This window comes from Oncorhynchus keta, chromosome 8, assembly GCF_023373465.1.
Source record: "Oncorhynchus keta strain PuntledgeMale-10-30-2019 chromosome 8, Oket_V2, whole genome shotgun sequence".
Lineage (NCBI taxonomy): Eukaryota > Metazoa > Chordata > Actinopteri > Salmoniformes > Salmonidae > Oncorhynchus > Oncorhynchus keta.
Window position 1 is genome coordinate 28387637 of NC_068428.1, and position 20750 is coordinate 28408386.

At 43.2% G+C, this 20750-nt stretch overlaps 1 protein-coding gene across 2 annotated transcripts; it reads right to left on the reverse strand.

Annotated features, from left to right (window-relative positions):
• Positions 1-270: 270 nt before the first annotated feature.
• On the reverse strand, positions 271-17910 carry LOC118371941 (fermitin family homolog 1-like). Of its 2 annotated transcripts, none has more exons than XM_035757600.2 (15): positions 16613-17910; positions 14099-14257; positions 12070-12303; positions 11391-11534; positions 10441-10627; positions 10176-10278; positions 8148-8255; positions 7381-7509; positions 7125-7174; positions 6610-6841; positions 6411-6487; positions 6172-6319; positions 5811-5935; positions 5506-5647; positions 271-2528 (listed from the first exon to the last, which is right to left on the reverse strand). In XM_035757600.2, the coding sequence occupies exons 1-15, from the start codon at positions 16668-16670 to the stop codon at positions 2355-2357; spliced, it is 2070 nt and encodes a 689-aa protein (XP_035613493.1). In that variant the 5' UTR covers positions 16671-17910; the 3' UTR covers positions 271-2354. The 2 variants fall into 2 exon arrangements, with proteins under 2 accessions (XP_035613493.1, XP_035613496.1); XM_035757603.2 differs by lacking the exon at positions 16613-17910 and adding an exon at positions 16384-16535.
• Between the last annotated feature and the right edge of the window lie 2840 nt (positions 17911-20750).

Sequence of the window (20750 nt, forward strand, 5' to 3'; positions counted from 1 at the left end):
TAGACCATCCACTCGCGCGAACCAGGAACCCTCTGCACACATCAACAACAGTCACCCACGAAGCATCGTTACCCATCGCTCCACAAAAGCCGCGGCCCTTGCAGAGCAAGGGGAACTACTACTTCAAGGTCTCAGAGCAAGTGACGTCACTGATTGAAACGCTATTTAGCGCGCACCGCTACCTAAGCTAGCCGTTTTACATCCGTTACATGGACATGTCATGAATTGCTCACAGGGAATCACCATTGCAGAGAAAACCACTGACCAAAACACGTTTGTCAAATTTATTTCAGTGCATCTCAGTCAGCAGAAATTTCTCTCTGAAAACAAATGTCTCCTTCAACACGATAACCCACCACCAGAACTCTCTGAAATATACACTGCTCAAAAAAATAAAAGGAACACTTTTAAACAACACAATGTAACTCCAAGTCAATCACACTTCTGTGAAATCAAACTGTCCACTTAGGAAGCAACACTGATTGACAATAAATTTAGACAACAGGTGGAAATTATAGGCATTTAGCAAGACACCCCCAATAAAGGAGTGGTTCTGCAGGTGGGGACCACAGACCACTTCTCAGTTCCTATGCTTCCTGGCTGATGTTTTGGTCACTTTTGAATGCTGGCGGTGCTTTCACTCTAGTGGTAGCATGAGACGGAGTCTACAACCCGCACAAGTGGCTCAGGTAGTGCAGCTCATCCAGGATGACACATCAATGCGAGATGTGGCAAGAAGGTTTGCTGTGTCTGTCAGCATAGTGTCCAGAGCATGGAGGCACTACCAGGAGACAGGCCAGTACATCAGGAGACGTGGAGGAGGCCGTAGGAGGGCAACAACCCAGCAGCAGGACCGCTACCTCCGCCTTTGTGCAAGGAGGAGCACTGCCAGAGCCCTGAAAAATGACCTCCAGCAGGCCACAAATGTGCATATGTCTGCTCAAACAGTCAGAAACAGACTCCATGAGGGTGGTATGAGGGTCTGACGTCCACAGGTGGGGGTTGTGCTTACAGCCCAACACTGTGCAGGACGTTTGGCATTTGCCAGAGAACATCAAGATTGGCAAATTCTCCACCGGCGCCCTGTGCTCTTCACAGATGAAAGCAGGTTCACACTGAGAACGTGACAGACGTGATGGTCTGAAGACGCCGTGGAGAACGTTCTGCTGCCTGCAACATCCTCCAGCATGACCGGTTTGGCGGTGGGTCAGTCATGGTGTGGGGTGGCATTTCTTTGGGGTGCCGCACAGCCCTCCATGTGCTCGCCAGAGGTAGCCTGACTGCCATTAGGTACCGAGATGAGATCCTCAGACCCCTTGTGAGACCATATGCTGGTGTGATTGGCCCTGGGTTCCTCCTACTGCAAGACAATGCTAGACCTCATGTGGCTGGAGTGTGTCAGCAGTTCCTGCAAGAGGAAGGCATTGATGCTATGGACTGGCCCGCCCGTTCCCCAGACCTGAATCAAATTGAGCACATCTGGGACATCATGTCTCGCTCCATCCACCAACGCCACGTTGCACCACAGACTGTCCAGGAGTTGGCGGATGCTTTAGTCCAGGTCTGGGAGGAGATCCCTCAGGAGACCATCCACCACCTCACCAGGAGCATGCCCAGGCATTGTAGGGAGGTCATACAGGCACGTGGAGGCCACACACACTACTGAGCCTCATTTTGACTTGTTTTAAGGACATTACATTAAAGTTGGATCAGCCTGTAGTGTGGTTTTCCACTTTAATTTTGAGTGTGACTCCAAATCCAGACCTCCATGGGTTGATAAATTTGATTGCCATTGATAATTTTTGTGTGATTTTATTGTCAGCACATTCAACTATGTAAAGAAAAAACGATTTAATAAGAATATTTCATTCATTCAGCTCTAGGATGTGTTATTTTAGTGTTCCCTTTATTTTTTTGAGCAGTGTATTTTGGACTTGTAATAAAATTGCAAAAAAGTTACATTCTAAAACATCAAACAAGTAATATGTATAAAACAAGGCAATGAACGTATATTGATTGTGAAAGTAGCCGACAACATTGAATTCAAAGACTGGGCTTCACCAAATCAAACAAGTGACAAGATGTATAGCTCATGTGCTGAATTAATTGCTGTCTCTGCAGATGGACCATGCAATCAAAGCAGTAGGCCAGGCCGACAGCTTTGTGGCCTTGTAGAGATGGTCTACCCATCCTGTAGAGATGGTCTCGGGACTAAATATAGTGACAACGACATTCTACTTTTCTCTGCAATTTACAATATGAACAAATAATTGATGTAGTCTGCAAAACCATATCAACAATGCATTTAAATGATTTCTTGCCAGCAGCACTAAGTGAAAGTTGATGTCCAGGGTTCATTCCTGCCCTCCAGTGAGTTTGTGGAAGAGTTCCTCATCCAGTGTCTCGTTCTGGTCTTTGGAGCGTGTTGAGAGGAAGATGTATCCTCCTATGTACTCATGGACCACCTTACAGTCACAGCTCACACAGGAGAAGGCTATCGACACATTCTGGTCAAACTCTATGGCCACCTGAAGACAATCAGTATGGATTAATATTGATTCATGTACTTTATAGATACAGTACCTTGCAAAAGTATTCATAACGCTTGGATTTCTTCACATTTTATTGTGTTACAAAGTGGGATTAAAATATATTTGTCATTTTATGTCAACAATCAACACAAAATACTCTGTAGTGTCAAAGTAGAAGACCATTTGAAATATATATTTTTTTACATATATAAATGAAATAACTTAAATGTAGTCGTTGCATAAGTATTCAGCTCCCCGGGTCGATACATGTTAGAAAAACCTTTGGCAGTGATTACAGCTGTGAGTCTTCTTGGGTAAGTCTCTAAGAGCTTTCTGCGGAAAGTCGTGGCCAAAAGTTGAGTCTGCTGCCTCAGTTTGTATGATGGCAATTTGCATATACTCCAGAATGTTATGAAGAGTGATCAGATGAATTGCAATTAATTGCAAAGTCCCTCTTTGCCATGCAAATGAACTGAATCCCCCCCCCAAAAAACATTTCCACTGCATTTCAGCCCTGCCACAAAAGGACCAGCTGACATCATGTCAGTGATTCTCACGTTAACACATGTGTCAGTGTTGACGAGGACAAGGCTGGAGATCACTCTGTCATGCTGATTGAGTTCAAATAACAGACTGGAAGCTTCAAAAGGAGGGTGGTGCTTGGAATCATTGTTCTTCCTCTGTCAATCATGGTTACCTGTAAGGAAACACGTGCCTTCATCATCGCTTTGCACAAAAAGTTCTTCACATGCAAGGATATTGCTGCCAGTAAGATCAACCATTTATCGGATCATAAAGAACTTCAAGGAGAGCGGTTCAATTGTTGTGAAGAAGGCTTCGGGGCGCCCAAGATAGTCCAGCAAGTGCCAGGACCGTCTCCTAAAGTTGATTCAGCTGCGGGATCGGGGCTGCTGAGGACTGGGGTAAAGTCATTTTCCCTGATGAATCCCCTTTCCGATTGTTTGGGGCATCTGGAAAAAAGCTTGTCCGGAGAAGACAAGGTGAGCGCTACCATCAGTCCTGTGTCACGCCAACAGTAAAGCATCCTGAGACCATTCATGTGTGGGGTTGCTTCTCAGCCAAGGCAGTGGGCTCACTCACAATTTTGCCTAAAGAACACAGCCATGAATAAAGAATGGTACCAACCATCCTCCGAGAGCAACCTCTACCAACCATCCAGGAACAGTTTGGTGACGAACAATGCCTTTTCCAGCATGATGGAGCACCTTGCCATAAGGTAAAAGTGATAACTAAGTGGCTCGGGCAACAAAACATCGATATTTTGGGTCCATGGCCAGGAAACTCTCCAGACCTTAATCACATTGAGAACTTGTGGTCAATCCTCAAGAGGCGGGTGGACAAACAAAAACCCACAACGTCTGACAAAATCCAAGCATTGATTATGCAAGAATGGGCTGCCATCAGTCAGGATGTGGCCCAGAAGTTAATTGACAGCATGCCAGGGCGGATTGCAGAGGTCTTGAAAAAGAAGGGTCAACACTGCAAATATTGGCTCTGAATCAACTTAATGTAATTGTCAATGAAAGCCTTTGACACTTATGAAATGCTTGTAATTATACTTCCGTATTCCATAGTAACATCTGACAAAAATATCTAAAGACACTGAAGCAGCAAACTTTGTGAAAATGTATATTTGTGTCATTCCCAAAACTTTAGGCCACAACTGTAGATTCATAATTCTTCAAGCTCTGTCAAGATATTTGGGACCATATCTAGACACCAATTTTCCAGTCTTGACAGATTTACAAGCAGATTTAAGTACAAACTGTAATTTGGCCACTCAGGAACATTCGCCATCTTCTTGGTAAACAAATCCATTGTTGTTTTGGCCTTGTGTTGTAGGTTATTATCCTGCTAAAAGGTGAAATCCTCTCCCAGTGTCTGGTGTAAAGCAGACTGAAGCAGGTTTTCCTCTAGGATTCTGCCTGTGCTTAGCTCCATTCCATTTATTTTTATCCTGAAAAACTCCCCAGTATTTGCCAATGTCAAGCATACCCATACCATGATGCAGCCAACACTATGCTTGAAAATAAGGAGGCAGTTACTCAGTGATATGTTGTGTTGGATTTGCCATGTTTTTTTTCAGTATTACTTTAGTGCCTTGTTGTAGACAAGATGTTTTGGAATATTTTTATTCTGTATATTTGTATTCTTCTTTTCACTCTGGTGGAGTCACTACAATGTTGTTAATCCATCCTCTGTTTTCTTCCATTACGGCCATTGAACTCTGTAACTGTTTTAAAATCACCAATGGCCTCATGCTAACATCCCTGAGCAGTTTCCTTCCTGTCCTGCAGCTCAATTCAGAAGGACGACTGTATCTTTGATGTGTCTGGGTGGTTTATGTATAATCCACAGCATAATTATTAACTTGACCATAATACTTAAAAGAGATATTCAATGTCTGATTTGTTATTGTCACCCATCTACAAATCACTGCCCTTCTTAATGAGGCTATTGCAAAGCTCCATGGTCTTTTCTTAATTTAATCTGTGCTTGAAATTCAAAACTTGCCTGAGGGACCTTACAGATGTTGTGTGTATGGGGGTCAAGTGGAAGAGTTACTCATAAAAGTCCTATTATTTAACACAGAGTGAGTCTATGTGATTTGTTAAGTTAAATGTTACTCCTGAACTAATTTAGGCTTGCCTGAACAGAGGGGCTGAATGCTTATGCAACGACTATTTTAGTTTTTAATTTTGGGGGGGGATTTTCTCTTCCACTTTGAGATGGCAGAGTATTTTAAGTAGATTGTTGGAAAGAAAATGACAATTAAATTTATTTTAATCCCACTTTGTAACAAAATTAAATGTGAATTCATCTAAGGGGTCTACTTCTGCAAGGTTAAGTATATTTTCAGTAAAAAAACTGTTTCTCTTATTACAAAGACAACTATTATCCTTGCTTTCTAATCTGTAACAAGCAATCAATCAATCAATCTAGAGCCATTTACCTGTCTGATCTCCCAGTTGACATTCCACTGTTTCATGTTGGCGAATCTCCAGGTGGTGACAGGCAGGCCAGTGGACATGTCAATACGGATCAGACGGTTATAGGAGATACCCATCAGCTCATCCTTCTTACTGCCTCTGAACCTGGCACACACACACACACACACACGATTGTGTGATAAGTAACTTTACCTGGGACATGAAGATTTACATTAGCTCGCTGAGCTAACGCCTAAGGCTAAGGCATTATCTCAGCAGGCTAACACAGCCTTGAGGTGTTTGAACCTGGTCGGTCACATTTACGTACCTGACAATGTAGTATTTGATACCAAACTCAGCCAGGGACTGCCAGGCATGGATGAAGCGCATTTTAGCTTCATTGAGAGAGAGACTGGCAATGTTCTGATGGGCCTCCAGGATCCTCGCTGTCAGCTGGACAGCAGACGGAACAGGGACATTTAGGCTACTTTACACAGACATTCTGTCAGTCCTTTAACAAATACTGAGAGGGTAAGTGAATGGAATAGAATGATCTGGACATCGACAGATTGTCAGTCAGATTATAAAACCACTGGAGAGCTCTGATGACATCCTCTCCTTGTCTGTGGCTCACAAACACTGAATCATGTTTGATTGATCATCACCCTATATTGCAGGTAGACCCCCACCTGTTTGGTCTTGTACCTCTTGGTGTATCTAGGAGAGACAAAGCACTCAGCGTTCATCTCCATGGCATCCAGGTCTGGAGCAGACTGACCAGGGGGGGGCGCCAGACTCTTCATCTGCAGGAACGACTGGATGTTCTTTACCTCCGACCTAGACCAATCCCAGTTTCTCCTAGTCAGTTTACAGTCAGAAGCCTATTAATGTGGTAAGGCATGGGAAGGATGAAGTAAGAACGTGTGACCTGTAGGAGCTGTAAGCCATGGTCTTGCCCTTGGAGGCCAGAGTACACGCTGCCTTCCACTTGGCATACTGCGTCTCCTGGATAAAAACAGGAATATCATCACAATATGTAAGGGGAACAATGGAGTCATGTTCTTGGTGCCCCACTCCAATTTTTTTAATTTGATAATAATTTGGTTCAATAAGAAATTGCATCTTACGTTGTCACAGCGGATGTAGACCTCGTTCATCCCATCAGCCACTGGGAGCAGCAGTTTGATGCCAAACTTCTTGTCCGTCACATTGACGTCAGGGACCACCTCACATCCTCGGAGATGCAGCTGTTCTATCGGCTCTCCGCTGGCTGTCTCTTTGTTCTTGTAGTAGGAGATGGTGGTGTCTTTAAACACGAACCAGTACTCCTTATATGAACGCAATGCCAGCCTTTTAGGCCTGGGGTACGGAACAAAACAACAACAACAAACGATTTGAGGAACAATGTGAACAGGTTGTGTCCCCACACAGTCACACTGTTGCACGTTGCTGTGTGAACTGTCTGTGTCATGGACTATCTACAGTGTAGCATACTAACCTTTCCTTCTGTAAAGTGTAATGGCATTTTACTTCTATGACTTATCATTCTTGGTTTCTAAAACCCATGTTTCCATGTGCTACACAGATACAGTACCCTATTAACGTGCGTTTCTGGCCATATACAGTGGCCTTTAGGATTTACCTGAACAGCTTAAGGGAGTCTGCCAGCTTTGGAACGTCTGTGATGTCTTCCTGGTGGGGGTGGGGGGGGCAACTGTCAATTATCCTGTGACATCATCATGTTGAGACATGCAATCAAAGCAGACAACCCATCAACCCTTGCTTAAAAGACAGGTGTTGCACCCTCTGATACTGTTGAAATCATACAGATGTGTTTATCATTTTTATACTGTATATAAAGAATATGAATCGTTTAAAATAATAAAAACTCCACTTACCAATATTCTGTCTGTTTTTCCTCCAAGTGTGACCTCTAGATTGGATAAGGCAGCCTCTACTTCATCTACCTCCGGTTCATTGGAGAAGTCCAGAGGTTCCGTGGAAATGGTCATCTTACATATGTGATACTGAAACAATATTACCAAAATCATTAATAATCAACACTTAATGATGGGAATTGGGGGATATATCATACTAAGAGCAACAGGAGATTATTGTACAATACAGAGTAGATAAGAGTATAATACAGAGTAGATAAGAGTATAATACAGAGTAGATAAGAATACAATACACAGCAGATAAGAGTATAAAACGAACAGACAAGTTTGAAAACCTAAATATACCCAGTCTTTAGCTGTGTAAAAGGCAGGTCTGAACCCAGAAACAGTTTTTAGTTCAACACTTGAGGCCAGACGATGACACAGACTGGGAGGAGACAGAGAGAGTCTTGTGATTCCAGTAACAATGCAGGTGAGAGCAATAACCATCTCATGGACGTAATCATAGTTATAGATCAGTTGAGAATAAATCAGTCAGAGATGAATAACAGTTGAAATTCTATGTTTTTCACTTAATACTTTTGTGTTATTTACATTTTATCACCCAGCGGAGTTCAGGAGGATAACCAGACTCCCTCCCTGCCTCTTGTGGGATTGTCCTCTTTCCCATCATGCCTCCTTTGGGACTGAGACACCAAACCAGATGGATAATAGTGTGTGCGTGTATGTGCGCGCGCATATGTATGTGTGTGTGTGTGTGTGTGTACCTGTAAGGAGGCGAACATGAGCATCTCCTCCTCAGTGCAGTTGATCTCCTCCAGTAGGATGGACCAGCGAGCCTGCTCATACAGCTGGGTTATCCTCACAGCATCATACTGAAACACAAATCAATAAATCACTCAATGTTAGGGTTAGAGATGGTGTTATAGTTACAGTTAGTCTCACCATAGGGTTGAGGTTCAGTGTTATTCAAACACTCACTTAGGTTTGAGGTTAGGGGTTAGTGTTACCTTTGGTTTGAGGTTAGGGGTTAGTGTTACCTTTGGGTTGAGGTTAGGGGTTAGTGTTACCTTTGGGTTGAGGTTAGGGGTTAGTGTTACCTTTGGGTTGAGGTTAGGGGTTTGTTTGTTACCTTACCTTTGGGTTGAGGTTAGGGTTAGTGTTACCTTTGGGTTGAGGTTAGGGGTTAGTGTTACCTTTGGGTTGAGGTTAGGGGTTAGTGTTACCTTTGGGTTGAGGTTAGGGGTTAGTGTTACCTTTGGGTTGAGGTTAGGGGTTAGTGTTACCTTTGGGTTGAGGTTAGGGTTAGTGTTACCTTTGGGTTGAGGTTAGGGTTAGTGTTACCTTTGGGTTGAGGTTAGGGGTTAGTGTTACCTTTGGGTTGAGGTTAGGGGTTAGTGTTACCTTTGGGTTGAGGTTAGGGGTTAGTGTTACCTTTGGGTTGAGGTTAGGGGTTAGTGTTACCTTTGGGTTGAGGTTAGGGGTTAGTGTTACCTTTGGGTTGAGGTTAGGGGTTAGTGTTACCTTTGGGTTGAGGTTAGGGGTTAGTGTTACCTTTGGGTTGAGGTTAGGGGTTAGTGTTACCTTTGGGTTGAGGTTAGGGGTTAGTGTTACCTTTGGGTTGAGGTTAGGGGTTAGTGTTACCTTTGGGTTGAGGTTAGGGGTTAGTGTTACCTTTGGGTTGAGGTTAGGGTTAGTTTACCTTTGGGTTGAGGTTAGGGTTAGTGTTACCTTTGGGTTGAGGTTAGGGGTGTTACCTTTGGGTTGAGGTTAGGGGTTAGTTACCTTTGGGTTGAGGTTAGGGGTTAGTGTTACCTTTGGGTTGAGGTTAGGGGTTAGTGTTACCTTTGGGTTGAGGTTGGGGTTAGTGTTACCTTTGGGTTGAGGTTAGGGTTAGTGTTACCTTTGGGTTGAGGTTAGGGGTTAGTTTTGGGTTGAGGTTAGGGGTTAGTTTACCTTTGGGTTAAGTTGAGGTTACCTTTGGGTTAAGGTTAGTTAGTGTTACCTTTGGGTTGAGGTTAGGGGTTAGTGTTACCTTTGGGTTGAGGTTAGGGGTTAGTGTTACCTTTGGGTTGAGGTTAGGGGTTAGTGTTACCTTTTGAGGTTAGGGTTAGGTTACCTTTGGGTTAAGGTTAGGGGTTAGTGTTACCTTTGGGTTAAGGTTAGGGGTTAGTGTTACCTTTGGGTTGAGGTTAGGGGTTAGTGTTACCTTTGGGTTGAGGTTAGGGTTTAGTGTTACCTTTGGGTTGAGGTTAGGGGTTAGTGTTACCTTTGGGTTGAGGTTAGGGGTTAGTGTTACCTTTGGGTTAAGGTTAGGGGTTAGTGTTACCTTTGGGTTGAGGTTAGGGGTTAGTGTTACCTTTGGGTTAAGGTTAGGGGTTAGTGTTACCTTTGGGTTGAGGTTAGGGTTTAGTGTTACCTTTGGGTTGAGGTTAGGGGTTAGTGTTACCTTAGGTTTAAGGTTAGGGGTTAGTGTTACCTTTGGGTTGAGGTTAGTGTTACCTTTGGGTTGAGGTTAGGGGTTAGTGTTACCTTTGGGTTAAGGTTAGGGGTTAGTGTTACCTTTGGGTTGAGGTTAGGGGTTAGTGTTACCTTAGGTTTAAGGTTAGGGGTTAGTGTTACCTTTGGGTTGAGGTTAGGGGTTAGTGTTACCTTTGGGTTAAGGTTAGTGTTACCTTTGGGTTGAGGTTAGGGGTTAGTGTTACCTTTGGGTTGAGGTTAGGGGTTAGTGTTACCTTTGGGTTAAGGTTAGGGGTTAGTGTTACCTTTGGGTTAAGGTTAGGGGTTAGTGTTACCTTTGGGTTGAGGTCGAAGAAGCAGTGGTATTTGAAGCGTAGCTGCAGTCTGTCATGTTCTCCGATGCCCTGTTCCATCAAGGAGCGGGAGGAGTCCAGCCACCTGTCAATCACATCAGCAGCCTATCACAGTAAACCAGGAAGTGTTCAGGGAAGAGACAGAGAACTGCCCTCCAGCATAGCAAAGCCAACAACTAGTAAGTATTCTACATGTACAGCCATAGTCTGGTTCATCTCAAGGTTTTTGTTTCTGAGTAACTCTTACCCTGCGTTGATGATGGCTTTGTCCACCATGGACAACTGCTGGTACATCTTGGCCAGCTCTACAGGGGGCAGGTTGGGCTGGCTGGAGGTCAGGGGGTTGTCCCCAAACCATAAGCTGGTGGCCGAGGCTGGAGTCCCATTCTCTGGGTCATAGGTGGGCACCATGGTCTTACTGTACAAGGGACTGCCTGGAGGGGTCAGGTGGAGGAGGAGACACAGTTCAGGGACCATGTTATAATGAGAGTGCTGATCTAGAATCAGTTTTGCCTTTAAGATCATAACGAATAAGATTATATCAAAACCTTTGAAATGGTTCAGAACTACAGTCAAAATAAGGCTGATTTTATGGGTTGGAATCGTCAGCTGCTCTATACTGTAGCTACTCAAACAGACTCAGAAAGTGTGTGTGTCTCCGTTTCAGCCTTGAGAACATTGCAGCGTACTGTACTATTCTTTCAGATATCTGTCATGATCTCTGTATTCTTTTAGATCTTCAGAATTCTCCATTCCTTCAATGATTGTTTCAGAAGTCAACAGAAGCCACCATGTGGGCTGAATCTGGTGGTGTGAGACATACAAGTCAGAAATGATCCACTTTGAGTTCGCCTGAGGTTCTAAACCTTGACTGTGTTGCCATGGTGGTGAATGAAATAGCTTCACAGCATGATTGAAGATGACCTTCGAGATATGAGGAAAGTTTACGCCAGGCTAACGTCACCATGTGGATAACTTAGCCTGAGGGCCTGATGGTTGCTGTGATTCAATAAAGGTATATTGACAAAGAGACAACAACAATGGGGTTGGGTAAAGCAGAAACAGGCAGTCACCTAGGATATGGCTAACTTGGTTGAAGTCTTCACATGAAAACAGAAGGGAAGAATCTGACGGTCTACTGAAAATATCCATGTCTAATAACACGATTAACACATGATTGTACTCTGCTTCTCTCACCCGTTCTCCCAGAGCCTCCATTGAAGATGTCCATATCTAAGATGTCTTCCAGCGCTGGGTTCTTGTCTTTCTTCATCTTCTTCTTCTTCTTTGGCGGGTTATCTGGAGGCTTCAGCAGGGACAGCTCCTCTGGCCTCCTGATGTCTAGAGGAGAGAGGACGTCAAGGAGAGTTCCTGCCCCTAAACCCTACATCCTTACCCCTAGACCAGTGGTTCTCAAATTTATCCTCTGAGACCCCCAGACGTTTCCCAATTTTGCTGTAGAGCTGAACCAGCTCACCTGATTCACCTATTCAAAGGCTTGATGATTAGTTAACAAGTTGAATCAGGTGTGCTGGCTCTGGAATAGATAAAATACATGGAAGGGCCGGGGGTCTCCGAGAAGAGGTTTGAGAACCACTTCCTTAGTCCCCTAAACCCTAAATCCCTATACCTAGATTTAAATCCCTAACCACTAGGTCCTAGCCCCTACCCCCCTCAGTCCCGGTGAAGATGTGAGAGGACTGGAGAAGTATAAACAATATGACAAAATTTTCCTTGCCATCAATCAGTAATGGGAACTTGAGCATATTAAACAATGATCCAATCCTTTCAGATCTACAGTACACTAGTGCAAAGGGACTAGTGCTTAGGGACTAGGGGGTGAGGATAGGGCCTCATATCTGGCTAGGGTACTCACTGAGTGCTCTGCAGATCTTTACGACGGTCTTGAAGACGACGGCAGAGTAGCTGACGGTGAGCTTGACCGTCTTCATGTTGGGCAGCTGCAGGCACAGGGGTTTGTGCTGAGGAGTGTATCGCAGGTCAGCGTCTGCCTGGACACCGTACTTGTCCAGGGTCCAGTGGGTCTTCAGCAGCCAACAGCTCCTCTGCTCCCACCACAGAGCATGGTCTGACCAGTCCTGAGGGGCCTCTGACGGAGAGATGGAGATGGGGGAAAGAGAGAGAGGATATATGGTTGGGTAAAAGGACAGTATTTTCACAAGGCACAAACATTGCCATTAAACATGTACAGCTGTATGTATTATCCACAATTAAGACCGATATTCTCTCGTCTAATAGGAAACAGGTACAAAGGTATCTATATCCACAGTACAACGAGTCCCATAGCGACATAACCTGAAAGGCCGCTCAGCAAGGAAGAAGCCACTGCTCCAAAACCACCATAAAAAAGCCAGACTACGGTTTACAACTGCACATGGGGACAAAGATCGTACTTTTTGGAGAAATGTCCTCTGGTCTGATGAAACAAAAATATAACTGTTTGGCCATAATGACTATTGTTATGTTTGGAGGAAAAAGGGGGAGGCTTGCAAGCCGAAGAACACCATCCCAACCGTGAAGCACGGGGGTGGCAGCATCATGTTGTGGGGGTGCTTTGCTGCAGGAGGGGCTGGTGCACTTCACAAAATAGATGGCAACATGAGGAAAGAAAATTATGTGTATACTGTATATTAAAGTAAAAGCTTGGTCACAAATGGGTCTTCCAAATGGACAATGACCCCAGGCATACTTCCAAAGTTGTGGCAAAATGGCTTAAGGACTACAACATCAAGGTATTGGAGTGGCCATCACAAAGCTCTGATATCAATCCTATAGAACATTTGTGGGCAGAACTGAAAAAGTGTGTGCGAGCAAGGAGGCCAACAAACCTGACTCGGTTACACCAACTCAGTCAGGAGGAATGGGCCAAAATTCACCCAACTTATTGTGGGAAGCTTGTGGAAGGCTACCCGAAACGTTTGACCAAAGTTAAACAATTTGAAGGCAATGCTACCAAATACTAATTGAGTGTATGTAAACTTCTGACCCACTGGGAATGTGATGAAAGAAATAAAAGCTGAAATAAATCATTCTCTCTACTATTACTCTCACATTTCACATTCTTCAAATAAAGTGGTGATTAAATGTCAGGAATTGTGAAAAACTGAGTTTAAATGTATTTGGCTGAGGTGTATGTAAACTTCTGTCTTCAACTGTATATGTCTTAGTCATATTTAAGTCATATAAAGTACATGTTGTCATACACCCCCTTACCTCCATTGTAACAAACACAACACACCTTGTATCTATGTGAAATAAACCAAGGCTTAGGTCACTATAATACCGTTTTACACTAGGGGAATTCCATAGTGTCTAATCCTCCAGAATGAAGGCAGGATGTGTCTTAAATCACACCCTATTCTCCATGTAGGACACTCATATTGTAGACGTCATAACTGTCAAAGGTAGTGCACTACACAGGGAATAGGGTGTCTTTTGAGATTTCTCCCAGGTGAATAAACATGAGATAAAGTGGTGGACTTTAGCCCCTCTGGCTGTGGTACTGAAGCATTGTGGGAGAACAATACTACTCAACACTATAGATGAATGTAGGGCAAACAAGGGTGTGTTCTCCAGGCTAGTACTGTGTCTGAGAGAGGGGGGAGACAGTACTGTGTCTGAGAGAGGGGGGAGACAGTACTGTGTCTGAGAGAGGGGGGAGACAGTACTGTGTCTGAGAGAGGGGGGAGACAGTACTGTGTCTGAGAGAGGGGGGAGACAGTACTGTGTCTGAGAGAGGGGGGAGACAGTACTGTGTCTGAGAGAGGGGGGAGACAGTACTGTGTCTGAGAGAGGGGGGAGACAGTACTGTGTCTGAGAGATGGGGGAGACATAGAGAGAGACAGAGAGGGTTGGAAGAGAGAATGAAAGAGAGAGAGACTTACTGATCTTCTCCACCAGTTTGAGCATGAGTCCTCCAATGTGCAGGTCTCCCTTGACTCGGAGTTTAAACCTCATGCCCTCGTCTCCATCTCTCTGGTCTACCTGGACTGACAGCTCCCACGACGTGTTGCCATACTCTGCCGTGTTTATCATGACCCTGACTGGAGAGCAAGGAGTTTAGGTGAGAGATAGAGGACTTATTAACACATGTATTTGTGAAAAGTGTTGTATGACTAAAATATGATTGAGCGACTGATCCTGCTGTGGCTTCCCCAAAACACTGACTGAAGAGACAGATCAGCGAAAGGGCATGTTCAGTCTCATTTGCAGTACTGACTGACTAAAATAAATATTGCACCCTATTCTCTATATAGTAGGGCTGTCCCCAACTAAAACAAATCTTAGTCAACCAAAAGTTGTCTGTTCATCAATTGGTTGAATTTTTTAAATGTGTATTTTTCCATATATAGACACAACCTACGTGAAAAAAAATCTACTATATACACAGTGCTTTGGGTTGTCCTGCTGCTGGGTTGTTGCCCTCCTACGGCCTCCTCCACGTCTCCTGATGTACTGGCCTGTCTCCTGGTAGCGCCTCCATGCTCTGGACACTATGCTGACAGACACAGCAAACCTTCTTGCCACAGCTCGCATTGATGTGCCATCCTGGATGAGCTGCACTACCTGAGCCACTTGTGTGGGTTGTAGACTCCATCTCATGCTACCACTAGAGTGCAAGCTCCACCAGCATTCAAAAGTAACCAAAACATCAGCCAGGAAGCATAAGAACTGAGAAGTGGTCTGTGGTCACCACCTGCAGAACCACTCCTTTATTGGGGGATGTCTTGCTAAATGCCTATAATTTCCACCTGTTGTCTATTCCATTTGCACAACACCATGTGAAATGTATTGTCAATCAGTGTTGCTTCCTTTGTGGACAGTTTGATTTCACAGAAGTGTGATTGACTTGGAGTTGCATTGTGTTGTTTAAGTGTTCCCTTTATTTAAAATAAATACATAAAGGGGTCACTTAAACAACATAATGTAACTCCAAGTCAATCACAGTTCTGTGAAATCAAACTGTCCACAAAGGAAGCAACACTGATTGACAATAAATTTCACATGCTGTTGTGCAAATATAATTATATATATATATATATATATATATATATATATATATATCCAATCATTTGTTGGAAAAAAAAAACACGACTCACCCCTCATAGCCTGGTTCCTCTAGGTTTCTTCCTATGTTTTTGTCTTTCTAGGGAGTTTTTCCTAGCCACCGTGCTTCTACACCTGTATTGCTTGCTGTTTGGGGTTTTCGGCTGGGTTTTTGTACAGCACTTTGAGATATCAGCTGATGTAAGAAGGGCTATATAAATACATTTGATTTGACGACTTGGTCGAACAAGTTTTGTTTAAATTTTTTTAACCAATATGCTGCATAGTTATGATATACAGTGTACTTCGCAAATATCCACATTCATATTTAACCCATATTCCATGTCTGCACGCCCAATTTTTCAGTTTTTGATTTGTTAAAAAAGTTTGAAATATCCAATAAATGTCGTTCCACTTCATGATTGTGTCCCACTTGTTGTTGATTCTTCACCAAAAAAATACAGTTTTATATCTTTATGTTTGAAGCCTGAAATGTGGCAAAAGGTCGCGCAAAGTTCAAGGGGGCCGAATACTTTCGCAAGGCACTGTATACATGATGAGATTATTAGTGGGCGAGCAAGAGTATTTTAGTTGACAAGCATCGATTAACATGTCACCAGAATAAGACCTTCGATATTTATTGGAAAGGATCACCACGCTCATCACCTTGCACTTCCACCACCGTATGAAGTTCATAATTTATTTAATCTGTAGCCTAATACACTGCATGCTTTTCCGACGTCGTAGTGGGAGCATAATTCATTTTACCGACACAAAGAGATCCTACCTGGTCTAGAGTATTTGAAAAGTTTACTGAAAAAGTTTGTTTCCATCAGGCCTGTCATGATTATAATTATTATTTTAAATATTTTCTTTTACCGATATCTACTTTACGCGCATAAAACGTTTCGATGGAAACCTGGGTATTAAATAAGTGTTATTTTTATTCGCAGGAGGAAATCTGGAACAAAAAAACGTATTTAGGTCTCATAAAACTGTTATGAGAAACAACTATGGTGAAATATGAATTTTAAAAAATATATAAGGACTCGTATGTCGATTTATAATAGAGTAGGTTAAATTCAGTAGCACATACCATAACACATGTGAAATGTTGGTTTACATTATAAACGATAGGCTAGATTGTATACTAGCCCAGTTGTTTCTCAAAACTCCTCGGGATTTCCAGACGTTTCACAATTTTGTTGTAGCCCTGAACTTGCTCACCTGATTGACCTAGTAAAAGGCTCAACTGCGAATGAGCCGCAACCGAAACCCCAGCCATGCGTGGGCTACAATCTCTTTTATCGTGGTAAAACCGTAACAGAACACAGGTATGTTAGAAAACTCACCTTGATACGTTTGAAACCTCTTCTCTCTTTTTTTCTGTGGTGTGTGGTGCGGTCTCATGCGGTCTGCTGTCCCGTTCGCTCAGGACAGGTACCCGCCCCATACACACAGTTAAGGAAGTAGGCTAGCCGAGAAGTTTCAGCCTTGTCTTGTAAAATGTCTCAGTAGCATGAAGTTCTGCTGTCTCTATTACTCTTAAAACTACCAAAAACTACACAACCACTTCAAATGAGTGGATTCGGCTGTTTCACCGACACCCGTTGCTGACAGGTGTATAAAATGGAGCACACAGTAATCTCCATAGACAAACATTGTCAGTAGAGTGGCCGATACTGAAATACTCAGTGACTTGGCACCATCAACGTGGCACCATCATAGGATGCCACCTTTCCAACAAGTCAATTCATCAAATGTCTGCCCTGGTAAAGCTGCTCCGGTCAACTGTAAGCACTGTTATTGTGAAGTGACAAAGGCTCAGTGAAGTGGTAGGCCACAATCAAATGTATTTATAAAGCCCTTTTTACATCAGGCCACACAAGCTCACAGAGTGGGACCACCGAGTGCTGAAGCATGTAAAAATCGTCTGTCCTCGGTTGCAACACTCACTACTGTGTTCCAAACTGCCCCTGGAAGCAACATCAGCACAAGAACTTCATGAAATGGGTTTCCATAGCAGAGCAGCCGCGCACACAAGTCTAAGATTACCATGTGCAATGCCAAGCGTCAGCTGGAGTGGTGTAAAGCTAGCCACCAATGGACTCCTGGAGCAGTGGAAATGTCTTCTCTGGAGTGATGAATCATGCTTCACCATCTGGCAGTCCGACGGACGGATCTGGGTTAGATGGATGCCAGGAAAACGTTACCTGTCCAAATGCATAGTGCCAACTGTAAAGTTTGGTGGAGTAGGAATAATGGTCTGGGGCTGTTTTTCATGGTTCGGGCTAGGCCCCTTAGTTCCAGTGAAGGGAAATCTTAACGCTACAGCATACAATGACATTCTAGACGATTCTATGTGTCCAACTTTGTGGCAAAAGTTTGGGGGCCCTTTCTTGTTTCAGCATGATAATGCACTAGTACACACAGCGAGGTTCATACAGAAATGGTTTGTTGAGATCTCACTAATGCTCTTGTGGCTGATGGAAGCAAGTTCCCGGAGTAAAGTACCAACATCTAGTGGAAAGCCTTCCCAGAAGAGTGGAGGCTGTTATTGCAGCGAAGGAGGGACGACCAACTCCATATTAATGACCATGATTTTGGAATGAGATGTACGACGAGCAGGTGTCCACATACTTTTGGCCATATTGTATTTTATAATCTTGTTTACTTCTCAAAGGTCGACTATAATTTGCAATAGGTGTGAGGAAGAAGCACAGGTAGCCTAACCTACCTATTTAGGATAGTCTGAGTTTTATGAATCAGACAGTCAGCGCACCTTCCCTTACTTTAATAACATCCTGTCTCTATGTGTAAATCCGTACAGTATGAATCATAACACTACACTTACAATATGTAATATAGCCTATTTATTGATTGATTGATGTAGTGGCATTACACATCCATTCACAAAACTAAAGATCAAATATAATTTGAGTTACTGTCCAACATGTTACATAAGAATGTACACATTTAGAAACTCCAGTCATTGAAACACAGAAGTTGAATTGTAGTAGGACAACATAGGTAATAATGACTCAAGCCTGCCATCCACTGGATACTTGTGGTGGACTGACAGCATACAGGAGTGGCCAACCCTCCTACAGAACTACTGGGGAATGCAGGCTTTTGCTCCTGCCCCCTCTAAAACACCTGATACTACTAATCATCTGCACATTTGGACTGTGATTAGCTGAATCGAATGTGTTAGGGCAGGGCTGGAGCAAAAGCCTCATTCTGAGAATCTACAGTCACTCAGATGGCATCCATGTAATACTTACCACTAGATTATAAAGCCATCAGTGAGTTGGAGGATCCTAAATGGGAGTGGATCAAAGAGTTTCTCTCCCCCTCAAACTTATAAAGCAGTGAGTCAGTCAGTCAGTCATGCCGGGCAGGCCAAACTACTACTTAGTGAATATAAGCAGTTCAAAGCCATGAGGGATGTGGTCGATCCTCTAAAAAGAACAAGGCTTTCAAGTGAGGAGTTCCATGTAGTATTATGTTACGATGTGGTGGTGTGACCAGCAGAGGGAGCTACTATATAATTCTGAAACAAACTAGGAAGGCTCTCTCTCTCTCTCTCTCTCTCAATTCAATTCAATTCAAGGGCTTTATTGGCATGGGAAACATGTGTTAACATTGCCAAAGCAAGTGAGGTAGATAACATATAAAGTGAAATAAACAAAAATTAACAGTAGACATCACACATACAGAAGTTTCAAAACAACAAAGAAACCACAAATGTCATATTATATATACAGTTATTTAACAATGTACAAATGGTTAAGGACACAAGATAAAATAAATAAGCATAGATATGGGTTGTATTTACAATGGTGCGTGTTCTTCACTGGTTGCCCTTTTCTCGTGGCAACAGGTCACAAATCTTGCTGCTGTGATGGCACACTGTGGAATTTCACCCAGTAGATATGAGAGTTTTTCTAAATTGGATTTGTTTTCGAATTCTTTGTGGATCTGTGTAATCTGAGGGAAATATGTCTCTCTAATATGGTCATACATTGGGCAGGAGGTTAGCAAGTACAGCTCAGTTTCCACCTCATTTTGTGGGCAGTGAGCACATAGCCTGTCTTCTCTTGAGAGCCATGTCTGCCTACGGCGGCCTTTCTCAATAGCAAGGCTATGCTCGCTGAGTCTGTACATAGTCAAAGCTTTCCTTAATTTTGGGTCAGTCACAGTGCTCAGGTATTCTGCCGCTGTGTACTCTCTGTGTAGGGCCAAATAGCATTCTAGTTTGCTCTGTTTTTTTGTTAATTCTTTCCAATGTGTCAAGTAATTATCTTTTTGTTTTCTCATTATTTGGTTGGGTCTAATTGTGCTGCTGTCCTGGGACTCTGTTGGGTGTGTTTGTGAACAGAGCCCCAGGACCAGCTTGCTTAGGGGACTCTTCTCCAGGTTCATCTCTCTGTAGGTGATGGCTTTGTTGTGGAAGGTTTGGGAATCGCTTCCTTTTAGGTGGTTATAGAATTTAACAGCTCTTTTCTGGATTTTGATAATTAGTGGGTATCGGCCTAATTCTGCTCTGCATGCATTATTTGGTGTTCTACGTTGTACACGGAGGATATTTTTGCAGAATTCTGCGTGCAGAGTCTCAATTTGGTGTTTGTCCCATTTTGTGAAGTCTTGGTTGGTGAGCGGACCCCAGACCTCACAACCATAAAGGGCAATGGGCTCTATGACTGATTCAAGTATTTTTAGCCAGATCCTAATTGGTATGTTGAAATTTATGTTTCTTTTGATGGCATAGAATGCCCTTCTTGCCTTGTCTCTCAGATCGTTCACACCTTTGTGGAAGTTACCTGTGGCGCTGATGTTTAGGCCAAGGTATGTATAGTTTTTTGTGTGCTCTAGGGCAACAGTGTCTAGATGGAATTTGTATTTGTGGTCCTGGTGACTGGAACACCATTATTTTGGTCTTACTGAGATTTACTGTCAGGACCCAGGTCTGACAGAATCTGTGCATAAGATCTAGGTGCTGCTGTAGGTCTCTCTCTCTCAAGGGCTTTATTGGCATGGGAAACACATGTCGACATTGCCAAAGCAATTAAAGTAGATAATTAACAAAAATGAAATAAACAACAAAAATTACACTCAGATGTTCCAAAAGAATAAAGACATTTCAAATGTCATATTATGTCTATATACAGTGTTGTAATGATGTGAAAATAGGTAAAGTACTCTCTCTCTCTATCCCTCTCTCCAATAACTTAATTGTCCATTAACTCCACATTCCTCAACAGTGACTAGCATAACATGGAACACATGCACTTGAATATGATACATCAAAAACTCAACAGCTTGCAGGGCTGCAACCAACCCGGCACAGTTCAAGTCAAATGATGAGTTTGGAGGCAAATGCTGAAACATTTTTGGTCCCCAACGCTGCAGGCATGAAAGACAATGTTTTCGTAGCATTTTTCACACCTGGTGTGTGGAGGCAACCTTGTAGGTGAGAAAGGAGAGGTT

Bases quoted from the DNA above. Each gene is read 5' to 3' on its own strand.
- LOC118371941 (XM_035757600.2), bottom strand. From the start codon at position 16,670: ATGAGACCGCACCACACACCACAGAAAAAAAGAGAGAAGAGGTTTCAA. The intron at 14,258-16,612 runs GTGAGTTTTCTA...CTTGCTCTCCAG, and splicing joins GAGGTTTCAAACGTATCAAG to TCAGGGTCATGATAAACACG. The intron at 11,535-12,069 runs GTGAGTACCCTA...TCTCTCCTCTAG, and splicing joins AAAGATCTGCAGAGCACTCA to ACATCAGGAGGCCAGAGGAG.